Source organism: Puma concolor, chromosome D2, assembly GCF_028749965.1.
Source record: "Puma concolor isolate L17-30 chromosome D2, mPumCon1.1.hap2, whole genome shotgun sequence".
Lineage (NCBI taxonomy): Eukaryota > Metazoa > Chordata > Mammalia > Carnivora > Felidae > Puma > Puma concolor.
In genome coordinates, this window is record NC_141677.1 from 8,169,014 (window position 1) to 8,191,025 (window position 22,012).

Genomic DNA, 22,012 nt, shown 5'->3' on the forward strand with positions numbered 1-22,012 from the left:
TGGAACAGCTGGACCCCCATCTCTCTTTCTAATGCTTCTGATGCTTTCCATGTTTAAAAGTTGCTCATGGGGTCAAAATTCTGGAATGGGGAAGAACTGAACTTATATCACATTTGTTCAAAATGTAGCTGTTTCAGCTGGATTTAGAATGTCATTTACCTGCTTCCAAAATGACAGTTGTAGGCTCCTAAAAGTCACCCGAGAATTTGGTAGCCAAATTGAACTGTATTTTCTCTGCCTTGTTCACACCCACGGAGGACACAGTGAATAAAGGCTGAAAACAAAACTACCCCAAACATAGGATTCATTCTGAAGAGACATCAATTCTTTTATTAATAAATCTGTGTGATATTCACAAGTTAATTAATCCAGTGTGGGAGTTGATCTTACCCGAATATATTGGAGCAAATGCGAGTAGATTTCCCAACTTATAGTGAAATCACAGAACAATTTTGAATCTCAAATCCGGGAGAGAATGTTTTAAAGAGACCAGTTACCAATTACCAGCGACTGATGTCATTTCTTCGGATGGTGGTGAGGCTTTGTCCCTGAATGGGCAAGAGGACACTGAAATATGGCACTTCTTTTTTTTTTTTTCCCATTCATCAGGAACACTCACCAATAAATTAAAACACCTGAATGTCAGTTCTGGTGTTACCACAACCCACCTAGGTAACGTTGGCCAATCATCTAATGCCTTCGCATTTCTAAAAACAAAAGATTTGTCTTTTTTTCTAGCTATGTGACATCGAGAAGTCCCAAAAGGGCAGCGATGGGAGAGCCAGACTCTGGCTCTGCAGAACTGGAGAGTGAGTGCAGAGGGTACTGGAGACACGGGGATCCTCAGAGCTAGACGGCTGTCCCTGCTGTCCTGAACTAGGTCAAAGGGCCCCTCCTTAGCGAGCATCTGATCGGCCTGGTGGGAATGTTGAGGTGGGTCTGAATAAGAGCCTCCGGCTTCCCCCACAGCACCTGTGCAGCCGGCCCAGCTTGGGTGAGGCCCAGACTGTGGGTGGTACTTTCTCACAGACCCATCAGTCCTGTTCTGGCCTGGGCTCCTTGGCCAGCCACATTCCAGAAGGCTGTAAGTTAGTCTGCTTCTCTGCTCCACTCTAAGGAGCTAATGTAGGGGTAAAGAAATATATGACTTTAAATAAGGTGTTTTTTCTGACATGTGAACACCTTCTTTCTCAAAACGACAGCACGTCTATCCTCCTGGCCCGTTCAAACAATAGTAAGGTAAGGAGGGGTTCGCGTGACCACACAGTACCTCAAACTGGGACATTTAGCTCATGCAAATAACTAGGCTGCAACTCATTCTAGTTATAGGAGACGATTTAATTACCAAGTATCCATCTGATTAATCTCTCGGCAATTAGCCAGTGGTTACGACCCCACATGAAACTTTTTTCACGTGTCTATTTAATGGAGCCACATTAAAAAAGGGTCTAAACGTGGAAGATGCATTTTCCTCCAACCAATGATCTCACTCATCACTAAAAAAGAGGGAATGTCCTGTAATTTTCTGACATGTTAAATAGAACTCCTTATAAGCTACATTGATCTTCAATAAAAGGACCGATCATTGAAACCCTAGAAGGTGGCTATCAAAACTTGTAATGCGTTCTGCAGACTGGATGCCACCCTTGGAAGAGAGATTGAAAACTAGGGGAGAAAAGGGGGGGGGGGGCAGCTGGGTGGCTCAGTCACTTAAGCGTCCAACTTTGGCTGGGGTCATGATCTCGCGGTTCGTGGGTTCGAGCCCCATGTCAGGCTCTGTGCTGACAGCTCAGAGCCTGGAGCCTGCTTCAGATTCTGTCTCTGTCTCTCTCTGCCCCTGCCCCCACCCCTCTCTCTCTCAAAAATAAATAAACATTAAAAAAAAAAAACTAGGAATAAAAGAAAAATGATCTTCCCTATGGTTCTTATTTCCTGATGATGAAGAACAGGGGTTTTATGGGCCGTATCACGTGCACATAATTCCAGGTTGCATCAAAGAAAGTTCCCCACACCTAGAAGGTGAGGATTGGTGAGTTTGAGCCGTGTGAGCGGTAGGAGGAGCCTGGTGGCATTGGGACATCCTCAGCCACGTTGCCAGTCCACTTGGTGTTCTTTCCTTCCTATCAATCAAGCTTGTTGAATCTGTCTCAGAATTTGGGGGAAGCATCCTAGATGGGACACTCAGGAAACAGTGTTTAAACCTCCAGATCCTTCTGACATTAGAACCGGTTGTTCCATTGCCGGGAAAAAACACACGTGCAGATGTTGGATCATGTCAAAACTCTTGTCAAGAGTGTGGATTGTCTCACACAGGACGGAGATGTGGCTTCTGATTGTGGTGGCATATTTGTTCCAAAGAAACGTGAATTCGGGAGGTATGCCGACTAAAGCAGCGGACCCAGAAGCATTCATGAATATTGTAAGTTGGCATTTTCCACGCTTGGGGGGAAATGACGTGGCTCCCACGTTAACTTTTGCACTGCGTATTATCTGCATTATATATTATATTTATGTGTGGTCGTGACTTTTGCTGGCAGAGCGTAATCATGGACCAGTACACGGTACTGGGAAGAAAGCCAGTGAGTGAGTAAGCCTGCATTCTCCTTGAACAAATTCAGTGAATTTGGGCGAGTGGCTTAATCCTTCTGCTTGGAGCACAACTTAACTCTTTCCTGGATTCTTAGGCTCGTTCTAGGAGCAGAGAAACCACTGTGGTATCTTGAGCCACACCCAGACCCTTGATTGTTGCCATCTCGTGTGGATCAGAAGGGTCTCGCTTCTCACTCCTTACTGTCAGGACACCTGCTCCTCGTCACATCCTGTGCCCGTTCTGGTCTATTCTCCTTACCCTCTTTTGGATTGGTCACTCGGTTGGCTGGCAATAAGAGGGCCCGGAGGAAATCTAGACAGGGGTAGAACTCATGAACGGCGTGACGACTTTTTAAGCATCCCAGAGAAGTCTTCAGCTCACTTTCGAGCTCTTAGTTGAGCTCAGCAGCGCCCCTCATCAAGTTGTGCGTATCCCGTCGCAGATACTGTCATGAAAACGGCAGAGGGGCCGTGTCCTCCTCACTGCCCCCCTGCAGTAGGTAGGATCATCCCCGTATTTCAAATCAAGAAACAGAATAAAGAGGCTATGAGGAGCATCCGTTGGGCCACACCACTGGCAGGCAGCATAGCTTCAACTTCAGTCCAGGCCTGCCCGAACACAAGCCTCATCACTCTAACCACTGCACAGTGAACCCTCCCAGGTGAGGAGAGGCTCCTTCCTCCCTCCTGGCCCGGCGAAGGTCCCACACACATTCCTCTGAGTAATTAGAGGGAATCTCTCCAGCCATAGACAGAGCCGGTCTCCCTGGCCTCACCCACTGGGTGTGCCCAGCGCCGGGCGCCCTTGGGACCTTAGGAGCCCTAATACTAAAATCCATTGAACCCAACTCTGCCATTGAGAGTTCATGAATGGAGAGGCAAAGTAAAGTAGGAAATTCATATGATTACTGGTTTCGATTCAAAGAAATGAAATATAAGCGGTTCGGAGTCTGAACGGATTTGATTCCGTATACTGATTCACACGGATATAATCTCTCCTATGTTTTGGTAGACAGCTGGCTTCATGGGTGTGGTTTTCTAGCTGGTGTTAACTGAGCACCTATTAGGCCCTTGATATGTGCTAATCACTAGGTTACAGACATCTAAGGATACCAAAAGACCCTAGTTCGTGGAGCTATACCGTCCAGCAGGGAAAATAGACACTCAATTGCTAATGACAAGAGCAGTGAAATCAAAGAAGAAAACATAAAATAGGGGGACCCAATCCAGGGAATTCAGGAAGTTTTTTCTGAAAAAAAGGTCTCTTAACCTCACGTCTGCAAAATGAATAGTAGTTACTTGAGAGGGTGGGCGTGATGTTTAGTTACAGTAGTCGCTAATGTGCATTAAACACCTACTATGTGCCAGGTAATCTAGTGAGTGTTATATGTGCACTATCTCTTCACATTCCTTGCAAGAACCCCATGGAGTATAAACCATGGGCATACCTCATTTATAGGTTTATAAACTGAGGAACAAGGACAAGTTAACTAACTTTCCCAAGATCGTACAGCTAGTTTGTGTATCAGTGTTCAAACCAAGATTAAAAGCCAAGCAGTGGGACCTCAGGGACTTTCTCTCCACTACTAGGCTTTTCCTCAGGTACTACGCTGGGCATTTCAGTCCCGGCTTTCTCCTCTATCGGTCCTTTTAACGCAGCAGCTGATAGAAATAATTCCCTCCTCTGGGTAATGACAGTGGGTAGGAATAGTGAAGATACGGAGCAGATTTCTGAAGCCTCGTATTTCACAAAGACCTTCTACATGTGATAACTGTGTAGAGTAGGGGTCCTTAAACAGGGGTCCATACACAGGCAACAAGAAATCAGGAACTCCTGAAAGTATACACAAAAACGTGTTTGTGTGTCCATGTGTGTATTCCTTTTCATAGTTCTCCTCGAATTCACCGAGGGATCCTTGACCTAAAAATGTTCTTGAGTCTGTGGTTTTTATTGTATTGTATTTATGGTATTTATTGTATTTATTGTATTGTATTTTAAAAAGCATGAGCAGGGGAGGGGCAGAGAGAGAGGGAGAGAGAATCTTAAGCAGTCTCGCACCCAGAGCGGAGCCCGACCCAGGTCTCAATCCCGTGACCCTGGGGTCATGACTTGAGCTGAAACCAAGAGTTAGATGCCCAACTGGATGAGCCACCTAGGTGTCCTGAGTCTGTGGTTTTTAGATCTGAAAAGAACCTTAGGAAATTCCATGGTCTAAGGGTTCTCATAAGCTCTCCTGGGACAGATGCCCGCATTGACTGCATTAGAATTAACTGATCCCTAACCTGAAGTGGGCCCAGATAGCCGTACATTTAAGTGCCCCAGATAATCCTGATGTCCACTCAGGCTTTGGAATCAGTATTCTGGTCCAGTGGTTCTTAAACATTAGGGTGAATCAGAATTTCCGAAGGAGCTCGTTAAACCACAAATCCCTCCCAGTTCCCAATTCAATAGTTGTGGAGGGAAACGGATCACTTGTAACTCTAACAAGTGCCCAAGTGATGCTGATGCTTTGGGTCCAGGGCCCACACTTTGAGAACCATTGTTCTGGTCCGTTCTCCACATTAAAGGCAAAGAAAGCTGGCGTTAGTGTTGGTGGCTAGTTTTTCTAAGGTAACATGCTTAACTAGGGAACAGAAGGGACGTCTTGTCCACATCTTCCAGGTCAAGGAATCTACTTAGTACTTTTGAACTATTGAGAGTATAGCCATACAGAAGTGAACTCAAAAGACACTGTGCTTTTTCCTTAGAGTGAAATCATCCAACATCAAGGCTATCCCTGGGAAGAGTATGAAGTCGTGACAGAAGATGGGTATATCCTTTCTGTTAACAGAATTCCTCAAGGCCTAACGAAACTTAAGAAGACAGGTATGGTTCACCCCCATGCCCCTCCAATATGGCAGCCTTCCTTACAGGAATGACTTCCTTGTGATTTGGGTGTGTAGAGGGGAGCCTGTGTTCTTGTTACAGACTGGAGCCCATTGTTCGGGTCAAAAGATAGCTTCACTACCCCCCATAATCTCCATCACAACCACTCCATTAATCCATATATCTCCAATTATCTCAAAGAAACATAGTGGTTGCCTAAAAAACAAAAAAACAAAACAAAAACAAAAACACCTTCCAGGAAGGTCCATTTCTTGACCCCTGCTAGCATATAACCCATCCCCAAACTCCTTTTATATAGACGTTCTAGAATATTCACTGACAGTCTCTTGACCAGACCACACCAGGCCCTGCTCATGAAGAATGCAAATTTCAATATGGCATCTCACGCCCACCCCTGCACACTCTATTCCCCATCCAAACAGCACTTTAAGTATTTGAGATATTGCCCAACTTCTCGCCAAAATTTTTTAAAACTCAGGCAACACGTGTACATTTACAATTTGTTAGACCTTTCTACAATTCATATAATCCCATTCTTTGTATATGGGATTTTCAGCTCATGCTGGTTTTTAAAAAATTCGCGTTCCTTACCAATGAAAGTGTGCCCACCCTCTGCCTCCATTTGGCCCTGTTCCTTTGAATACTCTAGCCCTACGTGTATAACAGCAACTACATTATTTGTGATGAGTACAGATAATATAATTTCATATTGTGCTCTTTCTAAACGCCAGGTACAAGGCTATGTGTTTTATTTGCATTCGTCTCATTTAACTTTCACAATACTCCTAAGAAACTGCCACTCACAGAGCTTAAGTAACTTGTCCAGAAAGCCTGTGCTAGCACTTGCTAGAATGTTGCAAAACCCACACTCAAATCAAGATCCGTCTGCCGCTCTAGCCCACGTTCTTAACTAGAACCAGGGAAGGCTGGGTGAATGCTATTGTCTTTGGTGTGAACAGGCTTTAGGGTTCTGTTTTATTGCAACTTACACTTGTGCAGCTTTTTGAAAACCAACTTGTTTTAAGCCAGCTGCACAACCCTGCCTGATATATCTTCAGCATGCCCCAACCTCGGTGCCTTTGAACTTAACCATGCTCCCTCTGGACCGCTAATTCATCAGATAGCTACACAGTCTGCCCGGGGCCTTTATTTAGGTCCTCTCAATCACCTTCTTTCCCTAACCACCCTTTTCAAAATAGCAGCCCTTTGCCACCTAGCAGGCTCTCACTGCTTTATCCTGCTTCCTTTTCCCTATAGCACCTGTCACCTGGTGGGATAGATATTTACTTATTCACGATCTGTCTCCCCCAACCAGAATGTAAACTCATCGGGAACTGGGACTTTATTCTGTTGAAGGCTACACAGCCAGTGCCTAAAAGAGTGCCACACACGTTCTAGATGCCAATAAACATACGTGGACTGAGTGAATGGATTTTAATGAATTTTATACAAATAAACAAGTAGCCGGGAGTTGCAGAAAGAACTTCTCACCAAGCCCCGCTAATCCTAGGACGTAAACCAGGCACAGCTCTTCTGAGCGATCGAGTGACTGTGGCAGTTCCTAAGCTCACGAATCACCTGCAGTCCCCATTCTTGAATGGAATTTGTTTCCTCACATCCTGTTTACTTAGACTGTTCACTCGTCACACGCGAGTTTGGAGTTCAGTGCATCCACCTGCCTTTTGGGTCCAGTTGACGCAGAATACTCCCCTCTCGTGGCCAGTGTTGTTTCTGCAGCTTCTATTGGCCTCTTCGAGGAGAAAATCCCCTAGGAGGCTAGGTGGTATCCTGATCGCCTTCACTAAAAATGTTCTTTTCTCTCACCACAGCACATTTCTCAAAAGGTAGGAAATTGAATGATTGATGTTATTACCTACTGCATATCCCATATTACAATTATGTCAGTTATACCCAAGTCCTTTATATTTGCTTTTATCCCTGGTCAGTAATCTAATCCAGGGTCGTATGCCACAGTTAGTTGTCATGTTTTGTGTTTCTTTTTTTTTGGGGGGGGGGGGGTTCTCCTTTATAAACTGAACCAATTTCTCAGGTTTTGTCTCTTTGCCTTTGACATTTTTTAAAAGCGTTTTGGACAGTTATTACAGAACGCTCTCTGATTTGTTTTGTCTGGCGTTTCTTCATGATGGGATGCAGCTTATACATTTTGGGGGGAATGCCACAGAAGCAGAGGTGTGCCCTCAATGTGTCATATTTTGGAGCACGTGATAACGGCTTGTCCCGATACTGGTGATACTCGCTTTATTAAAAAATATTCTTCTTTTCTCCCCAGCTTTATGGATGCATAATTGACAAAATTGTATATATTTAAAGTGCACAGTGTGATGGTTTGCTCTGATACATTATGCACTGATCGCCACAAGCAGGTTAATTAGCAAGCACATCCATCACCCCCAAGAGTTACCATTTTATTTTACTTATGGTTTTTTTTTGTAGTGAGAATGCTTAAGATCTATTCTGTTAGCAAATGCAGTATTATTAGCTTGATATTACCTATTATTGACAATGTTATTGATATAACCTATTACCTATTGATAATATTATTGACATTACCTATTATTACCTTCATATTAATATTACTATTAATATTATAGCCACCCTGCTATACATTAGCTACCCAGGAATTGCTCATTTTATAGATGAAGACTTGTACCCTTTAACCAATATTAGCCCATTTCCCCCACCCCTCAGTCCCTGGTAACCACTGTTGTATTCTTTGTTTCTAGGAGTTCAACTCTTTTTTTTTTTTAGATGCCACATATATGTGACATTATACAGTATGTCTTTCCCTGCCTGACTTATTTTGCTTAGCATAATGTCCTCTAGTTTCATCCATGTTTGTCACAAATGGCTAAATTAGACACACACACACACACACACACACACCACATCTTTATGCATTCCTCAGTCAACAGATACTTAGGTTGTTTCCAATCTTTTAATGCTGCAATGGACATGAAAATGTAGATATCTCTTTGAGATTGCACTGGTTTTATTTCCTTTGAACATATACCCAGAAGTGTAGTTGCTGGTTTATCTGGTACTTCTGTTTCTAATCTGTTGAGGAACCTCCATATTGTTTTCCCTAATGGCGGTAGCAATTTATGTTACCACCCAAGTGTACAAGGGTTCCCTTTTCCCCAATGTTCTCAACGTCCTGGTTGCTCCTTCTTTTCTATAACAGCCATTGGAACAGTTGTGAGGTGATAGCTCATTGTGGTTTTGATTTGCATGTCCCTGACGATGAGTGATGTTGAGCACCTTTTCAGGTGCTTGTTGAACATTCGTATGTCGCCTTTGGCAAAATGCCCTTTCAGATCATTTGCCCATTTTTCAATCAGATTGGCTTTTTTTTGCTATTGAGTAGTACGTGTTCTTTTTATTCGGGAATATTAACTGCTTATCAGATACATGGTTTGCAAATGTTAGCTCCCATTCTGTGAGTTATCTTTTCACTATGAGGGCGTTTCCTTTGCTCTGCAGGGGATTTTTAGTTTGACTCAGTCGCACTTGTTCATTTTTGGTTTTGTTGCTTGTGATTTTGGTGTCTTATCCAAAAACATCAGCGCCAAGACTAATGTCAAGGAGATTTTTCCCTATGTTTAGTTCTAGGCATTTTATGGTTTCAGGCTTCACATTTAAGTCTTAATACATTTTGAGTTAATGTTTGTGAATGGCATAAATGACTGGTCCTGTTCCCTTTAGCGATATTAGCTTTCTAACAATTTTGTTAAGGTAGAGCCTGTCAGGTTTTCTACTCTGAATCCAACATTTTCCCCTTTGTAACTAACAAATAATTTTTGAGGAGATACTTTCAGATAATGTAAATATACTATATCTCTCTGAACTTTTACCCACTGATTTTAGCATCCCCTGATGATTTTATAAGGCCATCAATCTTTCCATATTTATTGATATTTTACTGTAAGTAAGAGCTTTTCTTTCCCTCTCTAATTATTTGTTTATTCTTTTATTGATGGGTATCAATATAGTCCTAGGCATTCTTAATGTATTCACTGGGATATAACTTATTGCTATCATTATTTATTTTGAGTCTCAAATGTTCCCATATTTGAGAAGTGGGAACTTCTTCAAGCTGGCTAATGAATCCTTTTGACATGAAGGGCCCATAATCATTAAACCATTACATATACGGTATATGTGAAACATACATCTATATATAATTTTATAATAATACATTATATATACATTTAAAAGTATATGATAGATCATTATATTTGTCATTACATAATTATCTTAATCATGATACTATACTGCCTCCAGGACACTTCCAATGTCCTCTGTGGTGCCCAGACACATCTAGTGATAGTAAAAACTACACAAAGACCACGATGGACGCTGAACTTTATTGATCTCTTCTCTATGCCCGGCATGGCCCCATCTGCCCCTTGTGCACTATTTTACTTAATCATAACAAAAATCCTGCTCTTCTGATGAGGAAATCAAGAAGCAGAGAGGGTGAGTGACCAACCAACACAATCCATCTAGCAAGCAGCTAAATCAAAATTTGAACACAGGTCCTTTGACCTTGAAAGCCCTTACACCCTAGAGGGTAACAAGAAAGGTGGAGAACATTTCACATGGCTGAAATTCTCTCCCGTGTAGGTTCCAAGCCTGTGGTGTTCCTGCAGCATGGCCTGCTTGGAGACGCCAGCAACTGGATTTCCAACCTTCCCAACAACAGCCTGGGCTTCATTCTGGCCGATGCTGGTTTTGACGTGTGGCTGGGGAACAGCCGGGGAAACACCTGGTCTCGGAAACACAAGACCCTCTCCATTGACCAAGATGAGTTCTGGGCTTTCAGGTATACGACAGTGTTGAGAGTGGAGGCGGACATGGATGTCTTTGGGAGAACTGGATAAAGAATATGGCTTCTAGCATTTGGATAATTTACCTTGGTTGGCTCATCAATATCCTACCGTGATGTCCCTCAATTGTTTTAGTTTCACTAGGGGTGCTTTGGGGGGAGGAGTGGGGAAGATCAGGTTTCCCAAGTAGAAGGTGGGTCTGGCTAAAAGTGGTGGTTGTTGTCAGGCGGTTGAGACTGGGAGGAGAGAAGATGTAGGTCCATTTCCTTGTAGATGCACATCCTGGGGCTAACTCCCCCCTGAGTAATGACAAGGACTGATACCCAGAAAGTGATGAGATCAGGCAACATTAAAGACATAAGGGAAACTCGGGGTGCCTGGGTGGCTCAGTCCGTTAAGTATCCAACTCTTTGTTTCAGTTCAGGTCATGATCTCACAGTTTGTGAGTTCGAGCCCCGCACTGGGTTCTGTGCTGACAGCACGGAGCCTGCTTGGGATTCTTTCTCTCCTTCTCTCTATGCTTCTCCCCACTCATGCTCTCGTGCTCTCTCTCTCTCTCAAAGAAAAAAAAAAAGATATGAGGGAAATCATGAAGTCTTAGGGACCATCAACTTAACTGATACATATCTCACACTCTCACGAAAGGTTTTTAATGTTTTTATTTAAAGTACCTATTGGCTTTCAACCTGCTCTTTATCCATGTGATCAGAGAAGGGCCCCGCAGCATTTTCAGTCCTTTCCATACAAATGAATGTGCACGGCCCTGTGCTGTTCTACTGTGTAACAGGACACCTCCACTGGGAGGTATGTCATGTGCTCAGTAAACATCCACGGAAGATGATTACTGCTCTGCGATCACATCTGGAGAAAACAGCAGTGTGCAAATAGCTGGTGGCCCCAGAGGCCCCCATGTGTCCCGGGTGTGAAACAAGTCCACTCTGAGGGTTGTGAGAGGCACAGTAACAGGCCGGTGGGGATGACGCCTCGGGGGCTTGTTTGTAAACCCCGGGGCTGCTTTTGTCGTTTCTGATTGTAATTTTTCATGTAACTTTGTCTTTTCCCCCCTTATAGTTATGATGAGATGGCTAGGTTTGACCTTCCTGCAGTCATAAACTTTATTTTGCAGAAAACCGGCCAGGAAAAGATCTATTACGTCGGCTATTCACAGGGCACTACCATGGGTAGGTTCGAAGGAAAGCAGGTTTGTACAGTCAGAAATGCGGGCATACGGTGCGCGTGGCTCTGCCTGGGATCTGTCATCCGACGTGCGTCTCAAAACTGACCCCATCCTCTTCCCACTCCGAGGGTTGTGGGAAACCAGGGATCGAGCTGAGAGAAGCTTGTGGTGTAGTAGAAGGAGCCAGGGCTTTCGAGGCGGACAGAAGTGGAGTTAGATCACATCTGGCTCTGGGGCCTCGTAGCTGAATGTCCTTGAGCCAATTATCCAGCCTCTCGGGTCTTGGTTTCCTCATCTGTAAGATGGTGATAATCACTCCTTCTTAACAGAGTTAGAGGTAGTTTGGACTATTCAATGGTAATGTATACAAGGTCTGGGAAGGCAGGGATTTTGTCTCAGAGCCGTTTCTGGCCCAGAGCGTACCTGCAATTCAATACACAGCAAGCATTGTCGTCCCGCTACGGACAGCAGTGATGGGGGGGTTTATCCAGGTCTTTATCCTTTCCTTCGAAGGACAACGCCTGGAATTTTGTGCTGTTGTCCTCTTGCATTCGCTGCACTTGCGAAAGACCGTAACGCACGGCCCCTGCGGGATACAGGTCATCTACTGGGGAGACGGGAGTGCAGTCTGCGGCCTCCCGCCTCGTCTCAGACCGAAACCAGTAGGAAAAGTGTGTTTGGCTTAGATCAGGACAAGGGGAGAGCAGGAGGGGCCCGGCGCAGGCCGTGAGGGGAAGGCTGTCCCGGGAGGGCTGAGAGAGCTCTGCCTTCACCCCGAGCCAAACCCGAAGGTGACGGCCAGGGTATGGGGCTCTGAGAAGGCAGGTAAGCGCACCTCCTGGAATTCGGGGCAGGCGTTCAGTGGGCTTCTTTTTATTTGGTGCTCTCTGGCCAATGAAGAGTCTGACTTCCACGTTTTCTCCTCTGGATTTTTCAACAACATTAACCGGTTGCGGTGACGCTCCCGTCTCCCCACACACTTCTCAGAAAGAAAGTTGGGGTGTTAGTGCCTGCCTTTGCTCTAATGTCCAGAGGCCCTTGAGATTTTCTCTTCTCTACACGCAAATCGTCCAGCGTGACATTAAGACCAAGGTGCTACTGATGAGGCCAAACGCTATTTCGAGAAGAAAAAGGGGGCCAAAAAAGCACAGGACTCTCCTAGTGGTCAACCATGGAGCTGTTCCTACGGAAAACTTGTACTTGCTTTGCAGGAAGAGAAGTATCACTGGGGGAAGTTAGCGGGAGTTCTCAAACTTGACATTCGAGGGAGTTCAGAGAGGGTCACAGTGAAGCTGGACTACAGTTTAATGGCGTTCCAGCTCCGTCCTGCGATAGGACCTACAGCTGGGAGGGCAAAAGCTACGAGTGAGTTACTCTTGAACCTGTCTTGGCCTGTGGCTGGCAAACCTAATCACAGGGAGGGAGAAGTTGAGAAGGAAGTGCTCTTCGTGAATACTCACCTTCTGGGGACGGGAGGAAGTCACGTGATACTGGTTTCCGTCTGCCCTGCCCCCTACCGCTCAAGCTGCAAATATCTGAGTGCACAGAGTATTTCAAACTCCATGACCTTGCCCTGGCTTTAAAAGGCCCCTTTTTCTCCCCAAGGCTCCACAGAGATCTCCCCTACACGGTGGTAATTTGGACTGTTTCATAGATAGCGAAACCGAGGCACGGACTGGCTAGCCAGGGTCTCAGACCTAGTCTGTGACAAAAATAAGAGTTGAAACCCAGTTCACGAGACAACTTAGATTACATTACAGTTTGGGCTCCAGAAAAGGTAGGAGTCAAGGAGACCAGCGTAAACCCTGCTCTCCCAACACCCATTATATTACGGAACATGCTCGTTACCAATAAACAAGGTGATTTCTCTAACGCTCAACCTCTTTCACCGTAAAGCAGAGATTTGCCTCAATACCTCCCTCGCAAGAGTCAGAATTAAATGAAGGAAGAGCTACAAAAGTCCCCTGAAAAGTGTCTAGCACACAGTTACTTCCCTCTACATATATATGTTCTCAGAGTCCGTGCTATTGGACTCAATAGGTCCATTCGGTAATGTAATGAGAACCTACTAGTTGGAAAGTGTTTGCAAGATGTCTTAGGGGACACAGAGGTGTTTTGGCGGCTGGTGTTTTCCCCTTTTAAGGAGCTTGTATTTCCCTGGGATGGTTAAGACACCATCGCACGGAGTTCCTGAAATAACTTGACCAGAGTGAAATCAGTATTTTACGGGTTTTAGGAGTTTCAATATCCACACTGACGTATTTCTTCTTTTGTAGGCTTTATTGCTTTTTCCACCATGCCAGAACTGGCTCAGAAAATCAAAATGTATTTTGCTTTAGCACCCATAGCCACTGTCAAACACGCCAAAAGTCCTGGCACCAAATTTTTGCTGCTGCCGGATATGATGATCAAGGTATGTGAGTCCTCAGAGAACTTCCTGTCTGTGTAGAAGGGTCTCCAACCCGATTTGCCACGACACGCAGAATATAAAATCGACATAATGATCTTTTGACTTTATGACGGTGCGAAAGCATTCACTAGAAACCATACTTTGAATTCTGAATGTTGATCTCTTCCTGGGCTAGTGACATTTGGTATGATCCTTTCTCGGCAGCCACAGCTCCTGGGCAACCACAGGGTCACGAGGGTCAACAAATGATACACTTACCACCCTTCTGTCCCCACACAGCCACTGTTTGTCACTTTCGGCGCAGTACCCAATAAATTACACTTTATTATAAAATAGGTGTTGGGACGCCTGGGTGGCTCAGTCAGTTAAGCGTCCGACTCTTGATTTCCACTCAGGTCTTGATCTCACGGTTCATGGGTTTGAGCCACACATTGGGCTCCATGTGGACAGTGCGGAGCCTGCTTGGGATTCTCTCTCTCTCTCTCTCTCTCTCTGCCCCTTCCCTGCTTGTGTGCTCTCTCTCTCTCTCACTCTCTCTCTCTCTCTCTCAAAATAAATACATAAATATTTTTACATCTCCTTTAAAATAAATAGATAAATAAAATAGACTTTGTGTTAGGTGACTTTGCCCAACCGTAGGCTAATGTAAGCATTCTGATCATGTTTAAGGTCTGCTAGGCTGAGCTATGATATCAGTAGTTTAAGTGTATTAAGTGCATTGTTGACTTTGGATATTTTCAGCTTATGATGGGGTATTATTGGGGACATAACTCCATCATAAGTTGAGGAAGATCTGTATGCTTTTAAATTAGACTCACTTCTTTTGAACTCTAATGTAATAACTACTACCCCATTTCATATTTTTACAGGGGCTGTTTGGCAAAAAAGAATTTCTGTACCAGACCAGATTCTTCAGACAGTTTGTTATTTACCTGTGTGGTCAGATGATTATTGATCAGATTTGTAGCAACGTCATGTTACTTCTGGGAGGATTTAATGCCAACAATATGAACATGGTAAGTGGGAGCCTAATAAATCCTGTTTCCACTAGGAGTGATCGGTCTCAGTCCCTGAAAGTGAGCTACTACAGGGCAGGCTTAGAGAAATGACATACACCAACTAATTTGGTTTTCTTCAAATCATACTAACACGCAGAAAATACTTCAACACGGGCTGAGTCAAGGTTGACGTGAGGGCATTGCTAGATATTAACTTCGTAGATTATGGATGGAACAGGTGTGAGAGCAGCTCTACTGAGGTAAGTTAACTGCCAGACATCACACACCTCTTCTTTCTCCGTAGGTCCTTCCAGTTTGTAGTTTAAGGGGACGTCTTGGAATCTCAGTTCAGCTTAGGCATAGCCACCGTTGGTGGGGTCGCTGGCAGGTTTCCTCAGAAAACACCATCTGAGTTGGAGATTAGTGTGCAGAATGATTTGGAGTGAGACCCTTGGGATGGCACCCAGGGCAGGGAAGGAAGCAGGATTCAGTAGACTGAGAGCGTCAAGTCACTATGGGGTCTCAGTGGGAACCTCGGTTGATGTGAATATCAGATGACCCTTCCAAGCTGTCCCAAGTCAGAGTGAAGGGGTTGGTCTTTATAATCCCGCTTCAACCCATCACTTACTACAGATGTCACCGGGGGAGACGTTGGGCAGGACAGCTCTCTGCAACTGGGACGCCCCCCCTCCCCCAACTCCAAGGAAGTCCAACAGTCTGCCTGCCACGCTCCCAGCAGCCGGGGGCATACGTCTTTCACTCCTAAAGATTTTTTTCCCTTTTTTATTAATAATATCATTAATAGCTACCATTTATTATATGCCAGGCTAAGTGATTCCCTATAATAACCCTATGAGACAGGTATTATCAATACGTCCATTTATAGACTAGTATCCTGAGACTTAATGCATTAAATACCTAAAGAATTAATTAAATAAATAAATAATGCATTAAAGAACTCCCAAATTGAATGGCAGAGGTGGGATTTGAATACAGACCCGGTTCTAGAGCCCTCATGCTTAATTATCTTAGTCAAGCTTTTAGAAGAAGTCAGATGTCTAAGGAGAAGCTGTTCTCAGATGAAAAAATACAGGTGCCTGAGAATACATTTAGTGGCATTTTTAAAAGTTATGTGCATGTGTATATGTCTGTTTCGTAGATAATTGCTGCTAAACTAACGATATTCCCATGTCTTCCTCTGACCCCCTGGAGATGTGGTCTTGTCAAGGTGCACATCTCGTGAGTTTTCCCACGCCCCACAAACCACTCGTGCTTTGTTACAGAGCCGAGCAAACGTGTATGTGGCGCATACGCCCGCCGGGACGTCTGTGCAAAATATCCTACACTGGAGCCAGGTAGGAACGTCGCCTTGGCTGAGGGTCTTTGTGCGTCTTGTCTGAAGTAGTCGAAGGATGTCCTTTTGACTGCGCAAGTGTTATTTCACATGTATTCCAACAGGAAACGTGATCCTGTCAATGCTGTTTCCACTGTGGATTTAATCTAGAGCAGTGAATCTTTTCAGGAGATGGGAGGGAAGATGGGAGGGAGATGGCTCAAGGAATCTTGGGTGGACCTTAAGAACGTGACTTCAGGGATGCCAGCGTGGTTCAGTCGGTTAAGCATCCGACTTCAGCACAGGTCGTGAGCTGTGAGTTCGAGCCTGCTTCAGATTCTGTCTCCCTCTCTCTGCCCCTCCCCTGCTCAAGCTCTCTCTCCCTCTCTCTCTCAAAACTAAATCAACACTAAAAACATTTTTTTTGAAGAATGTGACTTCAGATGGTCTAAGAGAGACCTATCTCTGTCCCTGGACACGTCACAGATGAGGCTGGAGATCACGTTTCCATTCTCTTTTTCGGCTCCTCCAGCAGCACGGTCAAGTGGTAATAAAAATGTGAAGGCAGGACCTAAATGCCCCAAGAAGTTTTCACAGGAGTCCTTTGTGCTGCTGACTTCACCGACAGTCACAGACGGGAGGGTCCGGATCACCAGTCACATGTACTGTCTCTGGGGGCCGCGGGTGGATCTCGGATCGCTCAGAACTGATTCTCGGACCGTGTGGATGCTGATTAGCCTTTCACACTTGGAGAAGCACCACACCTAATATTGCTCGTTAGAGACGTACTGCAGAGTCTACGTAGACTGGCTGTCAGAGGAAGGACGGAGATAAAGACAGAAAGCTAGAGCGTGGTTAACCTTAGATTCTCATCTACTGCAACTACCACTTCGTGGAACACGTAAATAAATAAAACTACGACTTTGTTGAACAAAAAATCCCAGAGGAATCCTACTGCAAGCAGAAAGTTTTAAGAATATGATGAGGACCTTTAAAAGCCATAAACATGGGTCCTGTTTCTCCAAGGATTTAGAGCCTAGTCAGATTGTTCTTCTAAGGTCATTGCTGTGTGTGTGTGTGTGTGTGTGTGTGTGTGTGTGTGTGTACGGGGCGGGGGGCGGTAGCGGGGCGGGAGAGAGACTTTATTATCAAAAGCAAAGAAGAATTCTGACCTGGATTGTACCTCGGTCGCCTTCTCCGAGCACCACCCCACCGCGAGCGCTAGGGGGCGCTCTCGGCTGGTCCTGCGGGACAGCCATCTGCACACGGGCTGCTCTGGGCATGCACTTCCTGCAGTTGTAGGACAACGTGGCAAGTGCTTTCCGGGTACGTTTTTCTCCCCGAAAGGGCCTCACTCTTGCCTTTACGCTTTCCCGGAAAGCATCCTAGCCCCGAATGGAAGAGCAGCCTCAGCCTTGGTTCTCCAGTTCCCTCCTGACTACAGACGGTGGTAGCAGATGCGTCTGGTGCGTTTGAAGGCCATGTCCATTTGTCTCCTTTTAGGCAGTGAACTCTGGGGAACTCCGGGCGTTTGACTGGGGGAGCGAGACCAAAAATCTGGAGAAAGGCAATCAGGTAAGAAAATCAAATGCATCCTGTTTTGGCAATAAACGGGAGGGAAGTGATCGCGGCAGGGTTTCTGTTTTGTTTTGTTTGTTTTGGTTTTGTTTTTGTTTTTTGTCAAGGCGGGAATAAAATATGAGAATTTGGCCAGCAGCTAACAATTCGGGCTTGACTCCATTTGAAAAGAGAAGTTCAGGGGCACCTGGGTGGCTCGGTCAGTGAAGCATCAGACTCTTGCTCTCAGCTCAAGTCTTGGTCTCAGGGCCATGAGTGAAATCAAGCCCAGCGTTGTGCACCACTGGGTGTGAAGTCTACTTTAAAAAAAAAAGAAACTAGAGAAGTTCACGGCTTAGCCAAGAGGCCTCCTGCTTTCATGATGGAGTAGCAGAACTTTCTCGATGAGGCTGCCTCCGGGAAGAAGGCACTTGGGCTTCTAAGGAGCAAAACAGGGTAGATTTAGTGAAGGGAAGAGTGTCGTCTGTGGTGGTCGGTAGAAGGATCCTTTCAGGATCAAAAAATAAAAATAAAAAACAAAACCATGAACGAAGATGGCAGGGGTCAGGCTGCTTCACTCAATGCCCATGGGTCCTTCTCTTGCACGACCCTCTGTGTGGTCCTGGGCGAGCTGCTTTTGATTCCGCAGACCCCCATGTCTCCGTCTTTAAAAGTTAAGTGGACTCGATAACCCTTAAGAGTCCCGCTGGTCACACTGGCAATGAATCTGTAATTTGCAAGTGAAAAATACGAAAGGTTATTGCATTACCTAAGAAAATGCACAGTCGATGCTACAGGATAAAATTAACAGTTGTGGAAAGTCCGAAGGGACTAGGATACTCTTCTGAGCATGAAATCCCCACTGAAGATTATTGGTTGGCTTCTGTGTGAATGCAAACAAATACTGACCATGCAAACATAGAGCCAGAGGGAGCCCGATAGAGGCCAGCCTCTGAGGGTCTAGATGTAAAAAGCCGAGAAATGGGACAGACTGGGAGCGCCCTGACCAGCATATTCTCCATCACAGCCATCAGTTACCTTTTGTTAGGTCCTTCTTCACTGTTTCCTAAAACATGCCTTTGGAGAAAGCAGTCTAGCTTCAAGATAGTTTTATCAACATAAATGTTTTACATTCCAGAGAAAGCAGCGTGTGCAACATAGGCCCTAGAAATGGTCAGGGAAAGGAAAGGAAGACACGCGTGCCAAAAAGGTGTCGTAGAATCACAGCACCTTGGAGTTCGACCCGAATTCAGTTCAGTGTTCTCACACGTAAAAGAGAAAAATGCATTAATGGCACCATAGAATGCTCCGACCTTTTGTGTCGAAGTTAGGCTATAGAAGGTAGTTCCGATCACTCAATTCCTCTGTGTGTGTGTGAGCGCGGGGAGATCCCTCACCACCAACGAGCAGTTCTCCGGGCACCAGCTGGGGTCCTACAATTTAACTTCATTCGGGCACTACCTGGAGACAGCATCAGATCAAGGGCTCGATTTGCTGAGCGTGCCCTCCAGCGAGATGGCAATCTCAAGCCCAGGTTGTTCCTGTGTTTCTGACCGACTAGCCATAAAGTGAAGATCTAACAACCCTCCCCTTGGGTTCTGTTAATTTGCCGGATTGGCTAGCAGAAACCAGACAGACGTTTAACTTACTAGATCACCCATTTATTACAAAAGACAGTGACCCAGGAATAGCCAGATGGAAAAGCTGTATAGGGCAAGGTTGTGGGCAAGGGGCAAAGAGCCTCCAGCTCTCTCCTAGCATGCCACTTTCCCCAAATCTCCACGTGTTCGCCAGCTAGGAAGGTCCCCAACCATGTAGGATGTTTATAGAGGGTTCTTTACATAGGCAGGATTGATTCAATTATCGGCCACTGGCGATGGAACTCGTCTCCAGCCCCTCTCCCCTCCCTGGAGGTCTGGGGGCAGGACTGAAAGTTCCAGCCCTCACCTGCTTGTGTCCACTGGGGGGCCAGCCCCCATCTTTGGGTGAAGTCCAAAAGTCAGCTCATTAACTTCACAAAAGACACTTTGTTGGCTCTTATCACCTGGTAAACTCCAAGGGTTTTAGGAGCTCTGTGCCAGAAATGGGGATGGAAACCAAATATATATTTCTTATTCTAAATCACAGTCTCAGGCCAGAACTGTCAATTCTTAGAAAGCCCCAGAGAGTCAACCAGGACTGCCTGGGTTGACACCTTGGCTCCACAGTGGATTTCCTGAGAAGAAATGAGCCTCAACTTCACTGTGCAGAGTTCTAGGTGCTTGATCAACCTCAGGGCTCGGACAGCCAGTATGATCTGGAAGCACGTCTTGACAAAGGAAAAGTATCAGTTAGGAATCCTGGATACTTTTCTTCGGGTGATAGAAGACCGGAACCGGGCTCTAATTGTTACCTCGCCTGGTTCAGACTACCTGCGTTCCAGTGCCATTGACTTCCCCAGGTTTTGAGCTTGGGTCTGCCTCAAGGGCTTTCTGTTATTCCAGAAAGTCTCTGTGAAGATTCCAAGGACTTCTCAGTGAGGCTCCAATCTCTTGCCTTTCTCTATAGAATCATGTATATATGTATGTATGTACATATATGTGTGCATATGTATGTACATGTATGTATGTACATGTATATACGTACGTATGTGTGTGCATATATGTGTGTACGTGTGTGTATATATGTGTGTATATATATGTATATATATACATACATATATATACATATTATTGTGTATATTATATGCACACACATACATTATTATATTATATATACACATACATATATATACATATATATATTCTACATATATAATATATAATATACATATAATATAATATATATTTATATTAAAATATATTATATTTAAATTTATATATAATTATATTGAAAATAATATATATATATGTATATATATATATATATATAAAATTTCCCTCTAGCCTTGTGAAATTTCTGAAATCATCCTTTAAAAGGACAGGAACATTATCTTCCAAAGATAATGTGTGTGTTAAGTATTCATTAATAGGAAGAAAAGTAATGGAAAATTAATGCTTAAAGTGGAAGCCAACTTACATGGTTTCTCCCTTAACCTCCTAAGTTTTTACAGGTGTCATCCCCATTTCCCAGATGAAGAAACTGAGGCCCAGCAAGGTTAACCAACTGTGCCTTCAAGCAGGGGCTGAACAGAAATTCTTGATGAATTTCTGCTTGGCTGCGGGTGCCCGAGCACCTTTCTTCACAACACATGGCATATTTTTTTTTCAAAAGCTTATTTATTTATTTATTTTGAGAGAGAGAGGGAGAGTGTGCGGGAGGGGCAGAGAGAGAGGGAGAAAGAGAATCCCAAGCGGGCCCCTGAGCCATCAGCCCAGAACCCAACTCTGGACTCAGTTTCAGGAACCATGAGATCATGACCTGAGTCGAAATCAAGAGTCAGACACTCAACCGACTGAGCCCCCCAGGCGCCCCACACGTGGCATATTTTTATCGTTTATTTGAAACATAAATTGTGAGCTTGAAAACCCAAACATTACCTACATTCTTTTTTTCTAGCCAACTCCTGTAAGGTACAAAGTTAGAGACATGACGGTCCCCACGGCGATGTGGACGGGGGGTCAGGACTGGCTTTCAAACCCAGAGGATGTGAAGACACTGCTGGCCGAGGTGACCAATCTCATCTACCATAAGAACATTCCTGAATGGGCACATGTGGACTTCATCTGGGGCTTGGACGCTCCTCACCGTGTGTACAATGAAATCATACACCTGATGAAGCAGGAAGAAACCAGCTTTTCCCAGGGAGTGTGTGGCATCCGATTGTGAAACCGTGGACACTGACAAGTCTCAGAAAAGCCTCAGGGAAGAGGGAACCCTTAAATGGAGGATTTTAAGGATTTCCAGAATTGAAAACCCACCATATGAGTAGGGGGGTGGAGAAGGGAGGACAAAGATATAGTACATATTCCTTGAGATTTCCTATATTTGACACTAAAACTGACATTTAAATTTTTATCAGCTAATTAAAATATTGATTGGGTGAACATAGGTTTCATGTGTCATATTCTACCATCCTGAAGGGTAAATTTTACCTGACCGCTAGAGGTTATCTAGGATTTCTATGTCATTCAGAGAGAGCCCCTTAAAATGTTAATTTTCTTCTATAAGCCATCTATTTGGACCAGTCAAGTAAAATGACTGATCGGGACAGAGACAGAGGTCTTGAATCTCTG

At 44.7% G+C, this 22,012-nt stretch overlaps 1 protein-coding gene across 2 annotated transcripts; it reads left to right on the forward strand.

Annotated features, from left to right (window-relative positions):
• The first annotated feature begins 2,080 nt into the window (after positions 1 to 2,080).
• On the forward strand, positions 2,081 to 21,823 carry LIPM (lipase family member M). 2 transcript variants are annotated; one of them, XM_025914990.2, is made up of 9 exons: positions 2,081 to 2,419; positions 5,338 to 5,455; positions 10,121 to 10,319; positions 11,395 to 11,504; positions 13,777 to 13,913; positions 14,780 to 14,926; positions 16,192 to 16,263; positions 17,745 to 17,816; positions 21,336 to 21,823. In XM_025914990.2, the coding sequence occupies exons 1-9, from the start codon at positions 2,273 to 2,275 to the stop codon at positions 21,603 to 21,605; spliced, it is 1,272 nt and encodes a 423-aa protein (XP_025770775.1). In that variant the 5' UTR covers positions 2,081 to 2,272; the 3' UTR covers positions 21,606 to 21,823. The 2 variants fall into 2 exon arrangements, with proteins under 2 accessions (XP_025770775.1, XP_086535668.1); XM_086679542.1 differs by lacking the exon at positions 17,745 to 17,816 and having other exon boundaries at positions 2,120 to 2,419.
• The last annotated feature ends 189 nt before the right edge of the window (positions 21,824 to 22,012 follow it).

What these genes read in the sequence shown, in the direction of transcription:
- LIPM (XM_025914990.2), top strand. Translation starts at nt 2,273, where the DNA reads ATGTCAAAACTCTTGTCAAGAGTGTGGATTGTCTCACACAGGACGGAG. An exon ending in TTCACAGGGCACTACCATGG is followed by an intron (nt 11,505 to 13,776) that starts GTAGGTTCGAAG and finishes CTTCTTTTGTAG; the next exon opens with GCTTTATTGCTTTTTCCACC. An exon ending in ATATCCTACACTGGAGCCAG is followed by an intron (nt 16,264 to 17,744) that starts GTAGGAACGTCG and finishes GTCTCCTTTTAG; the next exon opens with GCAGTGAACTCTGGGGAACT.